Here is a 20314-nt window from a genome sequence, read left to right on the forward strand (position 1 = left end):
TGACATTTTTCGGCTTGTATCCTACTTTATAGGCCATAGCAGACAGGAGGTCTCGAAATAACATCAAGTAACGAAGTCATTATACCAAAGGGTCTGCTTAAAGAGTTTAATTATTATTTACGGCGCCTACATTGTCCATGACACCGCATTCAGCTCTACCCTGCATTACCGGTAAATTTGATTACGTGAGCAGAGAGAAGATAAAAATTGGTAGCAACGCGAACCTTTTCGAAAGGTTCTGTTTGAACGCGACCGTGAACCTATGACCTCACATGGTGTCATATTGCCAATGCCTATCCTACATTTCATGGAAGTGATATAATGTACGCGCTATCGATGACTCAGGCTACATTATACCACAATGCTGATGTACATGCTGACTTGCAAGGGAATATAAGCCTATACGCATTAAGGCCAGACCGGACAATGTATATTCGGCGTCTGACTATATTGGTATGTCGTTATTGAGCAGACTGTAAAACGGGTGTCTATACTTTCTATACTCGATTACCCCATTAACAAGTTATACAGTAGCCAACACCCCAATCGCACGGATTTGGTTTTTATGACACAATAGACATTTCAAATCAATATGGAGCATGTATGCCTGCTAGATCTTTTACATTGAACAACGATGTGTTCTTTATATCAATTTCATTGATTGGTTGAATTTGAATAACCACCATTCACTGACTACCTGCACGAAGCGTATTTCGCTCTTTATGTTGGGTGATTGTGGGCCAAGCTTACAGCAGAAAGACACTGAATATTCACAAACTGAAAGGTGGATATTTCGAGCAAACTTTTGTAACAATTATAGCAAGTAAAACTTTTCAGACTGACAAGGTGCATACTCGTTTAGTGTTGATTCCGTTCATGCTGCCGGCGCCATGCATAGAGCGATCCGAAATCGAAATGGAAAGAATTTCTATAAAAGATGCTATAATGACGTGTTAAAATTGTTATATATGAAAAAAGTTCATAGTGCAGAACCTACCAGGGTTCGTTTGTGAACGCGAACCTCTAAATTTCTGAGGTTCACACACAAAACGCGAACATGAACCTAACGTTCACACAATCCCTGCTAACCACACATGTAACAGCTTATTATAGACGACTAAAGCGCAAAACGAACTGTGCATCTACAGAGTGTTAAAAGAAAAAAACCTTTACAATAGGATATCCGTGCAAAACGAGATCATAGAGTAAATATTTTGCTGTACCCTTTCAGTTATCAGTTCAGAAAATGCGGGGCATCATTATACGCACCGTGCCACCACAACGTCACAACTCGACTATATTGGTTGGGTCTAAATGTCTGCAACTATAATGATGGCAAAAATGGGAATATCATCACAAATAATGTGTAATGTGTATGCGTTAAGTGTGAGTGTGTCTGAGTCTCCTGAGAACCTTGAGACTGGTTCAGCGAACCCCAATAGTGTCCCACGGTACACCGGTTAAGGACCACTGCAATAAGCATTGGAGATTTGAAATCCGAACCCCCTTCGTTCGGCACTGTACACAGCCTAAACTCACGACGTTCAGAATTCGGCGACGGGTCGCGCCTATAATTGCCTACAATCAATAATGGCGTGTCGTCACAAATGATAGGTACCAGTTTTGCATGTCAAGACCTCCCGCGGAACCCCTAAGGCCCTAAGAATGGTACGCGGAAGCCCGGGTATTCCGTGAAGCACCGGTTAAGAACCACTGGAACCCAAGTATTGGAGGTTTATCTAGGCTCCTCCTCACCATCTCATCCGTGTAAGCCAGGGCCGGCCAACCTGTGGCCCGCGGGCCACATATGGCCCGCGAGAAGGTTTTGAGTGGCCCGCGAGGTAATTTCCGAAATTGGTAATGTTATCAAAAATGGATTGCACAGATTGTGAACTTGGAAGGCCAGCCAAAAATTTGATTAGTCTGGAAGCAACACTTGAGATGTAATGACTAAAATTTTAGTTCCGACGCATTGACATTTCCACGAGCCAGTCACACTTTGGTAGATCTTCGTACACTGCAATAAAGCAGAATAATTTGCGATAAATGTATCAAAAGTAAATATCTTCTACAATCTACACGCTTCGCGCAACATATTGTCGCTCGATTTCTTGCTTTTAATATTGGTACTCCTTTATGAAAATGAAAGAACGCCTAATGGATCAGATTGAGTCTAACTATATTCTCGATTACGAGACAAAGTGTCGTTCAACATACGCGACATTGCGTTTGCGCTCGCAGAAAGACCGTCGACTATGAAACCTAGGCACAAATTAATGATTGACGCATGTTGGTCGAAGCTTTCGAAATTGATATGTCCAGGCCCTGAATAGTCCATCCCTTGCAAACTGAGCCCAGCGATATACTGTAGGCCCGCACTATAGTCAAGTGACAATATTATTCAGCTATGAACTTCGAAAAAATTTCGCGCTTAGCGCGGCTAGTGGCCCGCGCAGTATTTCGTCAATCGAATGTGGCCCTTTGGCTGAAAAGTTTGGCCAGCCCTGGTGTAAGCGGTGTCTTATAAAAGCCCAGAAGTAGGCCATGCTACAAGTCAGCAGCTACGGAATAAAAATGAAGAAAAATTGGCCTGGTGTAAATGACCATAGTAGTCGAAAAACACCATGAATACAACAAACAACAAGAACCACTGGAATAGAGTCTTTTGATTTCGACTGGCATACATGGATTTCAATCTAATATCAACTCATTTCAGGTCAACCATACCTGATTCGTTAATGTCCCACAGCACCATCGTCGCTCCCCGTTTCGAAAACTCCATGGCCATCAATCTACCGATACCACTGCCGGCGCCAGTTATCAGACACACTTCATCTCGCACGCTCTTATATTTGGTCGGAAGAATCCACCTGAACAAAAGTTAGATCAACTTCATTTTACGAATTCCCCAACTTCACGAGACAGACTCGATAACGCTTGACTAAAGTATACTTTGTTCGAGTATGACACGTTATAAACATCATGTTCCAGCGTATCGTATCAGCGCACGTTTGAAGCTAAACAAATATAGAATTCAATGAATAATTTTAGTCGGTGACTTTTCTTTTCTCATTGACGTTATTGTGCGAGTTCATTTTAGACCAGGGGTCGGGAATCTTTTTAGAAAAAGGAGCCATATTGATCCTAAATATTCAATTGTAATGCCCAAAGTGCCATACATCGATATGAATTATTACGTCACAACCGAAGATTCATGACGTCATTGAGGCAGAAAAGCAAAGTTAACTACATGAGGAATTCGTCATGTACACCATATATTCTGCGTAAACACTGGTGTGATGCTATAATGCCCGCACTAATGTGGCCTGTTGCCAACAATGATATAGACAACCGTAAACGTGCCAATTAGAATTAACTGCATTGTCTTCAGTAGCACGACTTTTCAAGAAGTTCTATAGTTCTACTGACAGTGACGCGCTGTTCATTCAGTGGCTCCAACCATGGCCTACTAGGCCATGCTCCAACCCAGGAAAAAAACTGCACCGGCGGATACCAATATTAACAGATATCATTTGGTTAACTTTACCATTAGATTTTCAAATCCTTTAGTACAGCAGCATAACGTTGCGCCACAACACGACATTTTAATGGAGTTGCGAGCAACCTACCTATCAATCGGGATTTCGGATGACTATATTTGTAATTAAGAATACGTGCGATGTGGGGTGCATCGAATTATGACATTAGATGGTTGCCTGCGCGATAGCAACTAAAAGATTTTGCAACTATACAAAATATACCAACTTTACAAATTATCGCGCTCGACCGATTAGATTTGCGTCTAATGAATACACCGAAAAATTGAAGTTTTTTCACCATTATCGAAATAAATCTATTACATTATGCAATGAAATAAGCAATTGTCCGCCGGCAATATTTGACGTTAATTTTAGGAATTTGTAACGGAGGTTCCGAGACCCTAAAACCTCCTGCATGTGCCACTTTTGACCCTTGAAAGACTTATCACAGCTACCACTAGCAAAACGATTTCGGTTATAATCCACAGCCGTGACACCAATGGGTTGCGGGTTCGAGTCCGACCAAGGTCGACTCCGGAATTCCTACTTAATTGTTGGAGGTTTATTTAGGGCCCTCCTCGCCAGCTCATCCGTGTAAGAGGTGCCTTATAAAAGCTTAGAAGCGGGCCATGCTACAAGTCGGCATCTGGAGAAACGTAGCCTGGTGTAAAGGTCTATATGTAGTAGTCGACAAGTCGACAAACACTATGAATACCACAAACAACAATACCGATTTGGATCGTTATGAAGATTTAAAAAATCCGCAAATTGATAAATAAGATGCGAATTAAGTGACAAGTAAATAATACTTTAGAGAACCATATCATATCAGCAAATGAGCCATACACGACTAGCGAGCCATAGATCCCAAACCCAGTCTAGACCATTCCAAAATAGATAGACATAATATTGTTGCGATAGTTGCACATGTTGAAACGTGTTTTGTGTGTATTTTCCGGCAAGGTGACGTACTATATACGTGTTCAATACGTTCAGAAATACGAGGCGTTGCCTGAGAAAGTGCCATCGTATTGTTCGGTCGCAACGCAACATCGTAATACAAAGCTATTATTTGCAAATGAGCTATTAAATAATCTCATGTCCCACAGGTTGAAAGCCCCTGGTCTGTTTTCACACAACTCCATATTGAAAGCACAAAAATTTGAATCCATAGTGGAAACATAAAAATTTCAAAGCTGCATTCCATATCCGACAGTATCACTCTCCACTACTGATGGTAATAGAAAATATTCAAATGACAGCTTCAAAGGTCAAAGTAGAGAAGGGTTCTATGTGAACCGCAGTCGAACATGAGACTGTCCAGTGTCCACCCTAAGGAACGTGTGAACGCAGTTTTCAATCGTGGGCGTTGCTCCTCTTCGCCTTCGCGAAGCCAAAATGGAATGTACTTGCTATTAGGGCTGGGCACAATGATTCGAGTACTCGAATCGGAATCGAGTATTTATATTTTAATGATTGGAATCGAGTATAGCAAAAGACGATCTTTTTCGAGTACTGAAATTATACGCTCATCGCCATTGAAAGTTAATTTGTCGACACTAATTTTCACTGTTGAAGCCTTGAAATCTTGATTGACCGTATTGTAGCATACGAAACATATAGTACCAAGCTACGAACGTTACTGGAAATAGCACTTTTCCGAAGTCATGATCATCCCACAACACTGTCAACTAGTGCAATGAAACCTGTATGGTCGAAAAAATACCGTCGTTTCTTAAATGTGATGGATATAACAGGCATTATATTCTTTGTGGGTGCATAAAAAGTAAATATTTGAACTTAGACATATATTAAATTCTGTTGTGATGTCATAATGAGTGATACTCGATTACTCGACTAGACGCGAAGTATAATACGTGATTCAGAATCGAATCACTCAGGTACTTGATTTTGCCCAGCCCTACTCACTATTCCCAAACCTAGACACGGGTATGGGTCCTTCGGCGTCCGGTGTGGTAACGCAACTGAACTCGGCAATGCTGACCGTGCCCTGGAAATACTTTTATTTACATGGGAAGGAACGGAGCCCCTTCCCATTGCTCTGATGTCAAACTGAAGAAATTCAAATGGATACGGGTACACGGTGGTAGTAACTGGTAGCCCTTTGCATTAATAAGTACCATGGTTTCAAAAACGTTAACGACCCCTGCTCTGAACAAAAATGAAAATCATGATGTTTGGTAATGTATATGATGGGGCCATCTCGACAATTACATCCAGACACATTAGCGGATGCTTTCCACTGCCTGGCTGTTGTTCGATGAATTGCATTCCCAGAATGGTAGACGGCGAATACACATTGACCGAAAATGACATACACATGTTGGCCGAAAGTCTCGATAACGATATGTCCAGGCGCCGAAATGACAGCGTCCTATAGGTTGCTTTTGCAATCTTAACCCCCCACCCCATGGTACAAGAGGAAATGAATTGTGTAGAAATGCGAATTTGGGGTCGCATATACGTCCGATCAATAGCGGTATGGAAACCATAAAGACTTTAGGCGACACTGGTGATGCGGCCCTTGTCTTGATTGTAAATGTTTACATAAATAACTCAAATTTATTGTTTGGTCTTAGAAAAACTCTGACTGATTTCACCTGCTCTCAACATCACGTTTCCAACGTCGTATCATTCTTTTTGGACATTTCATTTTATGCATATGACCCCAAAATAATTCATGTTCCTAAACTACAAGTCTGAAATTTTTCCACGCTTCGTGTAGAAAATATACACGAACCAATACGACCGATATATTTTCATAAACGTGCACTCTTAAAATATTTTGTAACTGTGTATTCACACTCGAAGGGTGGTAGCCTACATGAAAACATAACATAACTCAGAATTAGGCCTATATCGAGGTTATAAATCTTACGTGCCTACATTCCTATATTATACTTCGTGCGAGCATAATTTGGATTAAAATATTGTATTTAATTCATACCGCGGTGTAAGTCTGAGGTATGTTCTGGTTTCGTTTATCACGGGTGTATCTTCACACTTACATATCACGGGTGGTATAGGGGTGTGAATGCACACTTTTTTCGCTAAGAATGTATCAATATAATTTAATTTATGCAGAGCAGGGGTCGGCAAACCACGGCCCACGGGCCGCATGCGGCCCTCGAAACACTCAAGAAAATATTGATAAAATGCGTACTAAAAATCTAATTATTGCGGCGACTAGACGAAAACTTTTCTTAATAGATTTCAGCATGCCGATGTCTTACAATGATGTTTATATGTACGGTAATTTTCGCTGCTACCGCAATAGCCTGACCTCAAGGCACACGCATTCTCAAAGGTTTAACTGGCTGAACATCACAGAAAGTCAAAACAGAAATAATATTATACGGTTGACGAGCGTAATTTTGAATTAGAAACTCCAGCAAGTTTATTGCCTTTAGTGCCGTGCTTGGAAAACATGATTCGCGCGTGTGTTAGGTAGATTCGTCCTCGATATGTATTTTACATTTATATTAGCAATATATTGTAGAAACGTATTTAAAGGTAACATGAGTATGGTGCTGTCAGCATTGTGTGTCCGGGAGGTAACGCAAAAGTTTTATCAGCAAATCTATGAATAGATCGTTGCCCGCATATTCAAATTGTCATCCTGTTGCAAGAATCAGCTCAAGAGACACCCATCGCTAATTTTGTCAAATTGGTTATTGATAACCAGGGGCGTATCCAGAGCGCGAAAAAGGGGGGGGTTTTGCGTTACGAAATTGGCTATTGTGACGTCATCATTACGATCATTCGTCTCCACGCCCTGGCGAATAATTAATACATTATAGTTTAATAATAAACAGAGATTTGCGGTGAGTGGGAGATGTACGAATACGATACGGACATTGCCTGAAAATCGCGTTTCTTTCATGGTCTGATTGAAAGAAATTCGTAAATGCTCACATTTAGTCATGAGCCGGCAAATGCCGCCCGTCTTCAAGCGCCTAGTTCCGGTCAGAGATGCGCGATTTTGTTGGGTTTTGACGATATTATGCGCACGGTCGGTAGTATCGCAGCGGACGAACAAGCGCGGAATAGGGCGGTAGCATAAACGAGGGCGATCGCCACAGAGAGGTGTGGTGTGAACAGTGTACGTCGTACACGAATGTGTGCTTTTCGATGGCTTTACTAGCCATACGGCTGAGCGTGTAGTACGCGCGAAGATAATTAGACCTTAATTGCAAGCACGCAAGTCAGTCAACTAATACAGAGTACACACTGGGATAATAACTTGATCGACAGAGAAACTTGTCAGCCGATATAATTAGGCTTTACCACTAGGCCTACTCAATTCTCCCGTTCAGCGACAACATAGGCCTGTATTTGGACGACAGCAAGCCACCTAACAATCGGGAACGTGGATTGCTAGGATTGTATTTTGAAATGTGAATGTCAATCCATTTCTCGCCAATAATCGCGAATACAATGTGGATTTGAGAATAGCATTGTCGTTCTGGTGCCGTCGTGTCTGCGTCTCGCTGATCAATCAACACGCCGCCGCGTGCAATTCTTAATTAGGATTTCAAGGCGAGCAGGTGGAGCGAATTCGCGAGCGATGTTGATTGCCGACAACTTCGTCTTTGCAATTACGTATCGCGTCGGCCAATTAGATTAGATTTTCCTAAAATGAGTCTCTCGTTTTAGCAAGGCGAGAGAGAAATCGAGGGAAGAAAGTTGAGAACGTCGGCAATTGCCACAGCTGAAATGTAGCTGAACAAGTACAGAATTCGCATGGAATTAGCGAAATATAATGACCTATTTTATCCTTTCGACTAATTCGGCGCATAATTCCAATATTTTGTAGGGGTCTTAGTCCCCTTAAATAACATTAAGACGCCATATTCGCCTTCTCATACGTAAAAACGAATATGTTAAACTAATAAATTAGCAAATATTAGAGGCTATATTTGACATCAATTTTTAGGATTTTGAAAAGGGGGGGGTTCCGACCCCCTAAAACCCCCCCCTGGATACGCCACTGTTGATAACGACTAGGGCTGGGCAAAATCGATTCGATTCTGAATCACGTATTATGCTTCGAGTCGAGTCGAGTAATCGAGTATCACTCATTATGACGTCACGACAGAATGTAATATGTCAAAGTTCAAATATGTACCTTTTATGCACCCACATTATATCCATCACATTTAAGAAACTTCGATATTTTTTCGACCATACAGGTTTCATTGCACTAGTTGACGGTGTTGTGGGATGATCATGACTTCGGAAATGTGCTATTTCCAGTAACCTTCGTAGCTTGATACTATATGTTTCGTATGCTACAATACGGTCAATCAAGGTTTTAAGGCTTCAACAGTGAAAATGAGTATCGACAAATTAACTTTCAATGGCGAGGAGCGTATAATTTCAGTACTCGAAAAAATCCTCTTCTACTACTCGACTCGAATCATTAAAATAAATACTATATTTAGATTCGTGTATACTCGAATCATCGTGCCCAGCCCTAATAACGACCAGCTTATAAGATGATATTGTCAATATTTCTGACGCGTCTTAGTTACCGATGTGGACAACAACATTAGCCAGACTCCTATATCTCCAGCCTATTGAGGCAAAACGATTGAATCCTAAAATACGATGTTTTACTAAAATATTGAATCGTAAAATATAATGTTTTACTAACACTTACCATTATAATCACGCCGTGCCCGTACCCCGCATGATACAAATCTCGAAAATTACAACTGAAATGAGCTACCGTTTTATACCATTGAATGCGGCCCATTTCACCTTTAATGAATACGCCGCAAAATACGCCGGCCCGTAACATATTTCGATTACAGCCAGTACAACTAGCAACTACTAATGCTGAGCAATCAGAGACGCATATGCAGCAGTGACCTTCATCAGGATCGGGCATCCAATACAGCGAAGAATCTGTGTGCGTGTCTCTTTGATACGGGATTTAAATCCAAAATTAACCGGAGGAAATCGCAAACAGACAGTACCACAGTTCATATTACACACAATTCAAACACAATGGATGGACTCTTGCAACATATCTCGACAATCATAAAACCACTATGAACTAGTGATAGGAAATGACCAAGCGGAAAGAGAGGAAGTATATACTTGTTATGTATAACATACCCACTTGTGATATCGCAATGAGCTGTCATTAAGTGGTTATTTTATCTCCAACGAAAATAATGGTGTTTTATGCAATCATTTTAAGCCCTGCGCAGGTTCACCACAGACACGTTGTATGAAGCGCAGGCGAAACTATCAGGAATTCTCGCCGCACTGAAATCAAAATCGTTTCCTACGAAAACACGAGTATCATAGCGGTATTTGTCAGCAATACTATCACACATATAGACACTTGTGGGCAGACATTGGATGATAAGGGTGACATCTACATCTGAAAATGATATTTCAAGCAATGCAAGAGGTATTTGTAGAGCTGCCTTGTCTGCGCCATTCACCACAAAAAAGTAGCGCATCAATCAAAAAGTAACTCTGAACCTATCAGATGTATCTACTTAAATGACGTAGCGACGCGTAGACCTATGTTTACACACAAAGGAGAATTAGTTTTGGCAACAGACTTTCGCTTGACAAAATCATAACCAAAAACAAAGGTCGCGTGCTGGTTTTTGTTCAGTCGAATACAAAAGGCAACGACGCGTAGCTTCTATGACTTGAGCAAACGAGCCGATAAGCATACATTGAACTTAAACTACGAGGCCATCTTTCCCGTTCACCAAGTGGTATGCTAAAGCTAGACGACAACAACAACAACAACAACAACAACGAATTCGATAGTTTCGTAAAAGCTCTTACCTGATAGTACTCTTAACAAATATCCACAGCAGCTGACATATAAAAATCAATGTTTCCAGGATCAAATTCATTGCTTAGATCTCGTACGGTAGGCTCTCGGTATCTTCAATCACTGCCCTAATTCAACTACTAGAGATTTACGTAAGAAATTGCTTCGCAAACATACGTTATATGATTATAAACTTCTAATGAGGTAAGTGACATAGTGAGTTAGTCAAAGCAATTGCGTCCTACTTTACGAAATACTTGCAAACATTTGGCACAAGTTGGCAGTTGTTACCACAATCGACACTGTTTTGCCGTTGAGGAAGAGTATAGTAGTGTTAGTACGCAAATGTTTCTAACGCCCACAATCCATCCGGCATAGATATTGCACATAATAACCGCGATTACGGTGTTATCCGTGACATGCTAATCTTTGCGAAATATTGGAAAATGCGGTGACCTTATTCTTGTACTTCTCGGTTGGAACAAATGAATGCGATTGCACGGTGGTTCTTAAACCTTTTCGTAGTACCATTACCAATTACCTCAGATAAGGAAATTATGGACTTCAATTTCCCATATATCGAAAAGCAACTAGTTACCGTTATAAATTAGAGACCATGGAATACGGAAACCCTGTTTACATGCGGGTCTGATATCGCTTGAATACGACAGATATGGCAAAAGCACCATTCAAAAAGTTTATTAGCCACTAGCATAATATTCCGACCGTACGCAATCAAGCTGCTCGAGCTTTCTGTCTACCGTACTACAGCTTCATCGGTAGTTCGGAGAACAATAGCTATGACGGAACTGGTGAAATTATATCATTGAATATGTAACTGAAGGTGACAAAGCTATCACGTTTCTCGTCGGTTCTTATCTACGGCCTGTTATTGTCTGACGATCCGCGCAATTGTGTTGCCTATTGCCTAAGTAGCTGGTTAGGATTACATAATATAGAAATTCTTCTGCCTAAACCCTAGAGCATGCAATCCTATAATCTTTCTTACTTAATCGAGAGCTAGCATTCGCAGTATATATAATAATGCATAGGACTATTCATTACCTAAGTCGCAAAATATCTAATCCTACAGGGTATTTATCTTGGCCTAAGCATATTTGTAATGTCGCTTGCAAAAGGTATATTGTAATCATAGACGACGACTTAATAATCGGCTAAATATTAACTATGCACGAAGCCGTAAGTTACATTTACTTGGTGTTCAGACACTGCCATAAACGCAATACAACAATAATGCTCAGTGAGTGAGGCCCAGAATAAGCCGATTGTTACGGAGGACGATTATTTATTCGACATTGACTACACGGATCATCCTTTCACATTCGAATCTATTCGATACATTGATATTCATATGGCGGATCTACGTTTGTATGCTATATGGATAGTTCAGCAATGCGTAATAATACGATTAATAGTTTCAATCGCGCAATCATGCATTATCTAGCCTACATGCTTAAGACCCTTCCATCCACCCACAGCTCTAACAATACCAGACGGCTGATTGTTATCGCTCACATGTACTAATATGCGTGAACGAGCATTCAAAAACAAACAGTCTGCAAATAAACACCCCCCGAAATAACTTGAGAGACCACATACCTCCGTGCCTACAAATAAATGAAAAGTAACTGATAGGGATGGTGTGAACGTGAGGTTCACGTTCGCGTTCTGTGTGTGAACCTCGCAAATTTAGAGGTTCACGTTCACAAACGAACCTTGGTAGGTTCTGCACTGTGAACTTTTTTCATATATTACAATTTTCACGTCATTACAACATCTTTGGTTGAAATTTATCGCATTTCAACTGCGGGTCACTCTATGCGTGGCGCTGACAGCATAAAAAATCAACACTAAATGAGCATGCACCTTGACAAACTCAAAAGTTTTACCTGTTTTGTTACAAAAGTTTGCTCGAAATATCCAGCTTTATGTGTGTGAATATTTAGTGACTCTCTGCTGTGAGCTTGACGCGCAATCACACAACATCACGAGCGAAATACGCCGGATGTAGGTAGTCAGCGAATGATGCTTATTCAAACAATTCATGAAATTGATATCGCTGTCTGATCTAGCCAGCGCACGGGGTCCACCTCAATTTTATATTTTTATTTTATCATAAAAACCAAATGCGTGCGATTGGGGTGTTGTCTGCTGCTGTATAACTTCTTAATGGAGTAAAACCGATAGCACATTCTGCTTAATATCCCCGTAGCAACACTCAGACGCCCAATACATTGTCCGGTCCGGCCTAGACCGTCAAGGCGTAAGGTTATATTATTTTGCAAGTTCTCGTTGAAACTGTTGACAAAGCGACGGACGATATAGATTTTATGGAATTAATATATCATTTGATTCGCAGTTGATACATTTGGCGACGTTTAAAAAGCCAGTATGTACTTCAGCATTGTGGCATAGTGTGGTCCGAGTCGTCGCTAGGTATAATTTCACAGAAATGCAGGGTTAGAATTCACAATATGACGTCACGTGACGTCATGAGGTTCACGTTCGCGTTCACATAGAACCTTTGAAAAAGGTTCGCGTTCACACGAACCTGAACCTTTCTGAGGTTCACACCATCCCTAGTAACTGATACATCGACTCATAGCCCTTCGCTCAAACCGTCAGAAATCCTTGTCTTGCGTCTTTGTCTGTACTGAGGTAAATGGCTAGTCCAATGAATGAGGTATGCCTTGATAGCATTGCCCTTTATTAAAGGCTCCTTATCAATCACAAATACCGAAAGCAACTGTTTGCAGTATATGAAGACATGAGAGTTTCGCTATCCAAAACCGAACCAAAGATTGATGACTTCATTGAAGCAAAACAAGTGCACCCATGCCATTAAACGCACAGCGAATGTTTGAAAGCTGTTGCTTTTACTTTCGTTGGTGTGAATATCGCATTTTCCTACCGCTTTACTCTCTAATTTAAGGCCACAAACATCGGAATAATTGAAAAGGGTGCTACAGGCAAAATTCCTGGCAAGGTCCTGGAACCACAGGCATAGAGCATTGCCAATGCATATTGAGTTACCAGATGGTCATATTTAACTGAAAGTACGGATGCTTGTCGGTACCGATATAAAATGTGGCAAGAACTTTACTGAAAATCGATCTTCTAGCAGCCGTATCTCGCATTGTCATTGGTCAGCTCATGTATATTCTGTTATGCGAAAAGGGAATCTTCAGACGCCGCAATTATTAATTTCGGTTTTATGTAGATTTTTGCTGCCCCCTCACAGCCCCCCTCCGGTGCAGCTGTCGCGAAGATTTGTGATCAGTGCATTTTATATTTCAATTCATACTTCAATCCTTAAAAGACAGTGGTTCTCAACCGGGGCTCCGCGAAACATTTTCAGGTGGTCCGCGAAACCTCTAAATTTGGAAAATGACTGAAAAATGTGGAAGTATTTTAAATTAGGCAATTCACGAAACAGTTTCGCTTCAAAACTGCTAAGGCGTCAGTAGCACATCTACAGAATGGCCGTATGAGTTTAAATATGCTACTGTGTAAACTCATTTTAATTGCGAAACTGCCAATAGCCGACTGATACATACATATTGATTAAAAAATGGATTAAAACCTCATCACGGAATCCATTTTGTCATGTGATATGCATAATTGCTATTCGAGAATATCTTGAAGACGAGCCGATATATAGAAATGACTAGTCTGAACGTGATAACTTCATTGAAAAATCTGTTTCTCAATTTTGGTTCCACATGTTGCGATTGTACTCGAAGATGTCGTCGGAAGCGTCATTAGTTAATATTACATTCGCCACTTTTGTGGAAATGGATTTTCGGCACTCGTTCATATACAAATCGAAGGCGTGAAATTTCAAGACACTACCACATATTTAAAGAAATAATAAATTCAGTTGCAGAAGTCCCTTCGAAATAATAAAAGTCTACCAATATTTCTACAGGGTAGCCTATGGTATTATCACTAGCCTTGAGTTGATATTTGCACAAGGCCGATGACGGTTACACAATAATTTAGCTAAATTTGAACTAAAACTTGAGTGGGTCCGTCACGGTTTAAAAGGGATCCGAGAACACAAAAAGGTTGAGAACCACTGTTCTAAGACCATATGCGCAATGCACATGCACTTGGGCTAGGGGTGTCCAGCTCAACTGACGTCGCGGGCCGGATTCAACACTTCAGATCGGTCGCAGGCAACGGCAAACTTCCTCAATCCCAAAATACCTCCAAGTCCACGATCTTGTTTTTCATTTGAATACTTTATTAGCCAGCTTATATACACAAGAACACAATAGTGTATTACATTACACTGGTCAACACAATTTTTGTTGACTTTGATCACACAATTGAATTTTACTAACTATTGGGCGCTGAATTAAAGAGTGACTGCCGTTTTTCTCCATCACGACAAGTGTTTGGGTTAGTCACCTACCACATTTCTCATAACTCACATAATAGCACTACTTTTAATATATTGTTTATTGTTTATTGTTTATTGTATAAAACGTTTCATTAACCACAAGTAGTCGAAGGTAAATCAATAGACTTCATATAAACATTTTCACTGCTTTATTTGGTTGATTTAAACCAGTGGTTCTTAACCTTGCCTCCAGCGCCCCCCAAGGGGCGCTGGCGATTTTGAAGGGGGCGGAAACGCTCAGGGGGCAATATGAGGGGCGCTGGGCTCAGGGAGGCGATATGGGGGGAGCTGGTGAAAAATGGCTTCGCAGTAGATGCTGGGGTAGTAGGACATATCCTTAATGAGTATTCAGAGCGAATTAACACCGAAAACTTCGTTATATCTAGCCTACAAAAGACATATAGGTTTAATTGTCCATAGGCGCCTAAATGACTGGCACCGAATGTTCCTGTCTTGGCAATCTGAACCTCAGAAGACGAATTCCATCTGGCAGGGAAAAATTATATGCCAGTGAAGAAATACCAATTTGAAATCGTGTGCGTCTTGTAGTTTAGTACGATTGAGCGACTGGGATATATAGAACTAGATATCCCTGTTGGGCGATATCCCTGTTTGGCGATTCTATATTTTTTTATATAGCAGACAGGAGGTCACGAAATAACATCATGCAGCGAAGTCATACCGACGGGTCCGCCCGCCCGAATATGTTTAAATATTAGTTACGGGCCCTACAGTTTCCAAGACACCTCACAATGTTCCCTCTACGTTTTGACGAGTCTGCGCACACTCACCAACTCACTGTGCAGACCCTTGGACAACAGTGCGTAACGACTAAAAAAAGGTCATAACTTCGGATTTGTTGTGCGCAACGTAGATTTTCGGTGGGTAGAGACCGTGTCAGCACTGAGCACATGCGCAGCTTAGAGGGAACGTTGCACCTCACTCAGCTCTACCGGTAAATCTTGTAACGTGAGCAGAGAGGACAAGAAATTGATAGCTAAATATATGCAATTCCCGATCTTATTGACCGATTTTATCATGAATTATCGAAAATTTTCGCGCTTCGCACTGGCTCGCTAAACAGTACAGCTGATTTCATGGCAAAAGCGAACAACGTGATGGGGGGCGATCGGTTTATCACTCCTATGGGAGCCCAAGACCCAAGTTTTTTCGGGGGGTCTGACGAAGTGTCGTTTCGTTCTTGCCAACGGGTATACGCCCGAAGATGTATAATTATTATTGAGGGGTCCTACCTTTTCAATCACACATCACTCAGCTCTACCGGTAAATCTGTTTACGTGAGTAGAGAGAGGATTAAGATTGATATCAATATATATGCAATTCCCGATCATATTGACCAATTCAATAATAATAATTATTGAAATTTTTCGCGCTTCGCGCGTCTAGGCGAGAATAGCTGGCTCAGAAAATGGACACCCAATGTAGATGACCAGTATCAGCAAATAGCGGATAGCCGAAGGCGGGTCTGGGAGCGAAGCTCCCCGGAAGTTTGGTTTACCACCCTATTGGGGGGGGGCAAGACCAACGTTTTTTTTTTTGGGGGGGGGGGGCTGACGAAGTGTTGTTGCGGCCCTGGTAACGAATTAATTGTACCTACGGGCACGCCCGACTATGTTTGATTATTAATTACGTGCCTTTTATTTTCCAATACAACAGCTCACTCAGCGCTACTGGTAAATCTGATTACGTGGGCTGAGAGGATAAAAAGTTTATAGCGACATATATATATGTATTTACCACCTATTCATTCATGCATTATAGAAAATTTTGGCACCTAGAGCGAACAGGCCACACAAACTTTGCTGACCATCGAAATCACGCTACGGGGTTCTTGGGGGCGAAGCCCTCAGAAGTTGTGTTTATCACGCTATGGGTACACAAGGCAATCGTTTTAGGGGGGTTGACAAAGTGCTGATACGGCCCTTCCTGTTACTCATTGTCTTTATTACATTCCTCACAATATGAGGTTGGGGGGCGCTGGAGCACGATAATCTTTGAAAGGGGGCGCTGGAGGAAAAAAGGTTAAGAACCACTGATTTAAACTGATATTGCTTCTACAGGACAAATAAAGTGCGAGTTTCCGGGTCCAAACTTACGCAAACAGCCAATAATTATATGGGTTGTCCAGTTTGATACTCGAGCAATAGTCAGCTAACATATGTAAGCTCTAATCTACTCAGGTACCTTACTCCCATCACCTTCAGATGTTGGGGGACATTTTATCCTTGCCCATCTCTGACGTTGTCAAGGTTGTCAAGGTTTTCAGGGAATTCAGCTTTTTTCATGTCTGCTGTCCGACATAAACATATGGCGTGGCACTTGTGTATCAGGGTTACATGAGCATCTTTGTTGTATGACCACTAAAAAAACACAATATTTCAAAACTGACACATATGATCCAATCTTGCTCTTGATATTGCATCAATTCAATGTTTCTGTATTATTCTCAATGTTTCTGTATAATTCACGAAGACTAACCGAGTGTGCAATTGTTACTGCTCCTCAGACGTTGGCATTTTGGAGAATGCCACACTTTAGGATTCTTTTTGAGCTAACTATCGGCATCTGCCATTCACTTGAGAGTAAATCGGGATTCCTAACTCCTCCAGTAATCCATGGTAACAGTGTCACGCCAATACCAGTACCATACGACAATGCACAAAGCTACCGAAAGTAGACCTACGAAAAAAGGCTGTTTCTCCTGATCGAAAGTGAGATACTTTCTCTACCTTGCCAAGTAATCTTTTCTCAATTCGTAACTGTGCTAAAAGTTCCGAAGATTTCTATTCCAACTCCCAAGGCTAACGTCAGATCAATATCTTGTGTTGATGAGCTACTCTACGTTTCTGAATCATCTTCGATTTCAAAATCTTCATCATTAGCCTGCTATCCCTAAAATCTTCATCTTCATCCAAATTATCGAGCGTATAGGAGTTTCAAGCTACACTGGATGAGCTTAATGGGGACCTATAGCTGATAGTAAATGTTATATTCATTTTTCTGCTATATCTTGCAGTTTGCATCAAATATGTGCGAAATATCCTCGGATGATTGCATCCTGTAACCCAAAATGGCTGAAAGCATCGGCCTTGGTCGGTACCAGTACCTTTTTTATTGACAATTCAATAGGCCTTTTGCAGGACTTCGATCACGTGAATAGATACGCATAGCAACAACAAATTGGTTAGCAAGCTACTTTCTGGCGCACCTGCTTCAGTGCTAAATATCGCATAGTGTACTGTTGATTTCTGGTTGTAAACGTTTCGGAAATTTGTTGTAGAAGTCATCAGAGATTCACCTATGCTAGATGTCAATCATGTACAAAGCATTTCGAATGATATCGTCAGAATTACGCAGAAATCCATCGGTAACGTAGTCGTATACGGTACTCAACTCTGATCATATGTACTTAAATTTATGCATTTGAAGTAAAGCGATTGGCTTATATTCTGGTAAGAGTATTTGTTAGTTCAAGCAGTACTATTTGTCTGTTGTGGAGCCTGATTTTGGATGGAAGATATGGCTGAAGCAGCCGGGACCCGCAAGGATCAGGATATACTGTCTGCTGGTTTGGGTGCTGGCGTGCTGCTATAAAACAAATGTCGCTGAACACATCGGAAGTATCTTTTGGGAGAACTTGCCGTCAAGACTAAGCAAATCAGTGCACTTTATTGTTGCCTTATACAATCCCAATTTTATTACCACTACTTCGCAACTGCGATTGAAGTGGATTTGGCAAATCACACTCGATTTTGATTAATAGTTGATGTCACATATGTGCGATATTTAGCGAACTAAGGGAAGTAACTATCATATAACTCTTAGAGCAGCTCAAACGCAGTGACAAGATCGGTCATCCTATACCCAGACGTGGTCAACGTGGTCATTGTTGGGAACCGAGTAGAAGTAATGCCTTAATTTATACTCCAGTACAAGTAGCACTAATTACTTCCAGGACATGTCCAAAGTACTTCGAGTGGAAGTAGAAATGAATTTCTGAAAAGCGGTCAAGAAATTCGTTACATGAAGTAGATTTGGTTGAGGGTCACTTAGTTTTAGAAATTGATGCCATGTGACAACTGTAAACATTGCATGTTGCATCTTCTTGATCAACGCAAAAGGGTGATAACACCACAAATAAGTGCAATTTTCAAAAATTAATTTAGTTACCGTGGTACTGGGGCTATTTTGCCCAGTTGTTATGACAACCTCACGCTTGAAGGGGATGCATTCATGCGCCAAAGCTACTTTCTAGTTGACAAAATCCCAAACCTGACAAAAAAGTACTACCTAAAAAGTGTCAAGTAGAAGTGGAAGTAGCCTAAACTCATAATGACGCTAGTACTCAGGTAAAATAGTACTTCGTTGCTGACCCCCTCTGTGTATTGGCTCATCCAACTCAGAAACATCCTCTAAAGACGACTAACATTGTTTCTTTCGCATTGACTCCGTAATATTCTGAACTTATGATATTCTTTGATTCATTGAATTTACAAATAAACTTGCAAAGAAGATCGATTTATTAATTTTTGTGCATTCGATACCCAGAGCATAAGAAATAGTTGAAGAAAAATGGATGTTAACCTTCTCAAGTTCAATAACTGCCGAGACTGTTATGCCTATGTATTTTCCTCTACCTCCATAGCCACTTGTCTAGACATATTCATTGCATCCACGGAAGAGCGCTTGTCTTGCTGTACACAAATGAAATATCATTTTCAAAGCAGACATCAACATCGGGAAAGAAGTTCAGGACAGTTAGTCAGTGGTCAGATCATCTGCTGACATTTTCTGTTGGCATGAAACCACGCTGCCTTCCACCGCATGACCAAATTTTATGTGGTGATAATAATTGGCTCCAGATTGAATTCTTGACGAGGGCATCATCAATTTCTTAGTTGCCTATGTTCGGCTCTCTTGGGATAATCCATCAGATCATTATTCCGTATGCATGTGGTATAGCCATATGTCTTGAAACTCAAGATATTTGCACTGTGCCATAGAGTGAAGTAATCCAATCCAGGCAATCAATCAAGTAATCCAGGCCCCGGGACAGTTTGTTTCACCCTCAATTGGAGCTGATGATCATTTTCCTTCGGGTAGTGGCACTTGGCAGCATGACAGAATGATCAATAACTTGTAATATAGGTGTAGAGGTCTAAACATTTTGAATTGTTTAACTGAGAAGTCATACAATAGCTTAGGATATTTAATATATATATGGTATGTAGCACATTGCATGAATTCATAACACATCAACGTACTGGCACTGGCAGTCATTGTCTCTTAGGCTTAAAAATAGCAGTATCCTATATTGCAATCGATATCAATCATCAAAATGCTGCAATGATTACCAACTACCGCTACAATACAACTATAGTATACTATCCACACCTAACTTAATGCTGCAATAAATATCACGCAGTCAATGTCCTGCAATGTCGAATTTTGTGTCATAAAATCATAGTTGACTACCAAATAACGGCTACAATGTCGATCATT

General features: G+C 40.9%; 1 protein-coding gene and 1 long non-coding RNA gene across 2 annotated transcripts in view; one reads left to right on the forward strand and one right to left on the reverse strand.

Annotated features, from left to right (window-relative positions):
• Positions 1–20314, reverse strand: part of LOC145457292 (retinol dehydrogenase 10-like) — a 241837-nt gene that overhangs the window by 13900 nt on the left and 207623 nt on the right. Inside the window, exons 2-3 of the mRNA XM_080335484.1 lie at positions 10377–10528; positions 2728–2870 (exon numbers count right to left, since the gene is read on the reverse strand). Of these exons, the coding sequence (XP_080191610.1) occupies positions 2728–2870; positions 10377–10447 (214 nt within the window). The 5' untranslated portion in view covers positions 10448–10528. The remainder of the gene's footprint in view (positions 1–2727; positions 2871–10376; positions 10529–20314) is intronic.
• LOC145457495 (uncharacterized) lies at positions 7451–8531 on the forward strand. The gene is made up of 2 exons (XR_013920900.1): positions 7451–8169; positions 8204–8531. It is a non-coding gene; the product is annotated as an uncharacterized LOC145457495 (long non-coding RNA).

Source organism: Botryllus schlosseri, chromosome 2 (assembly GCF_051294905.1).
Source record: "Botryllus schlosseri isolate E-star chromosome 2, Bs_hap1, whole genome shotgun sequence".
Classification (NCBI taxonomy): Eukaryota; Metazoa; Chordata; class Ascidiacea; order Stolidobranchia; family Styelidae; genus Botryllus; species Botryllus schlosseri.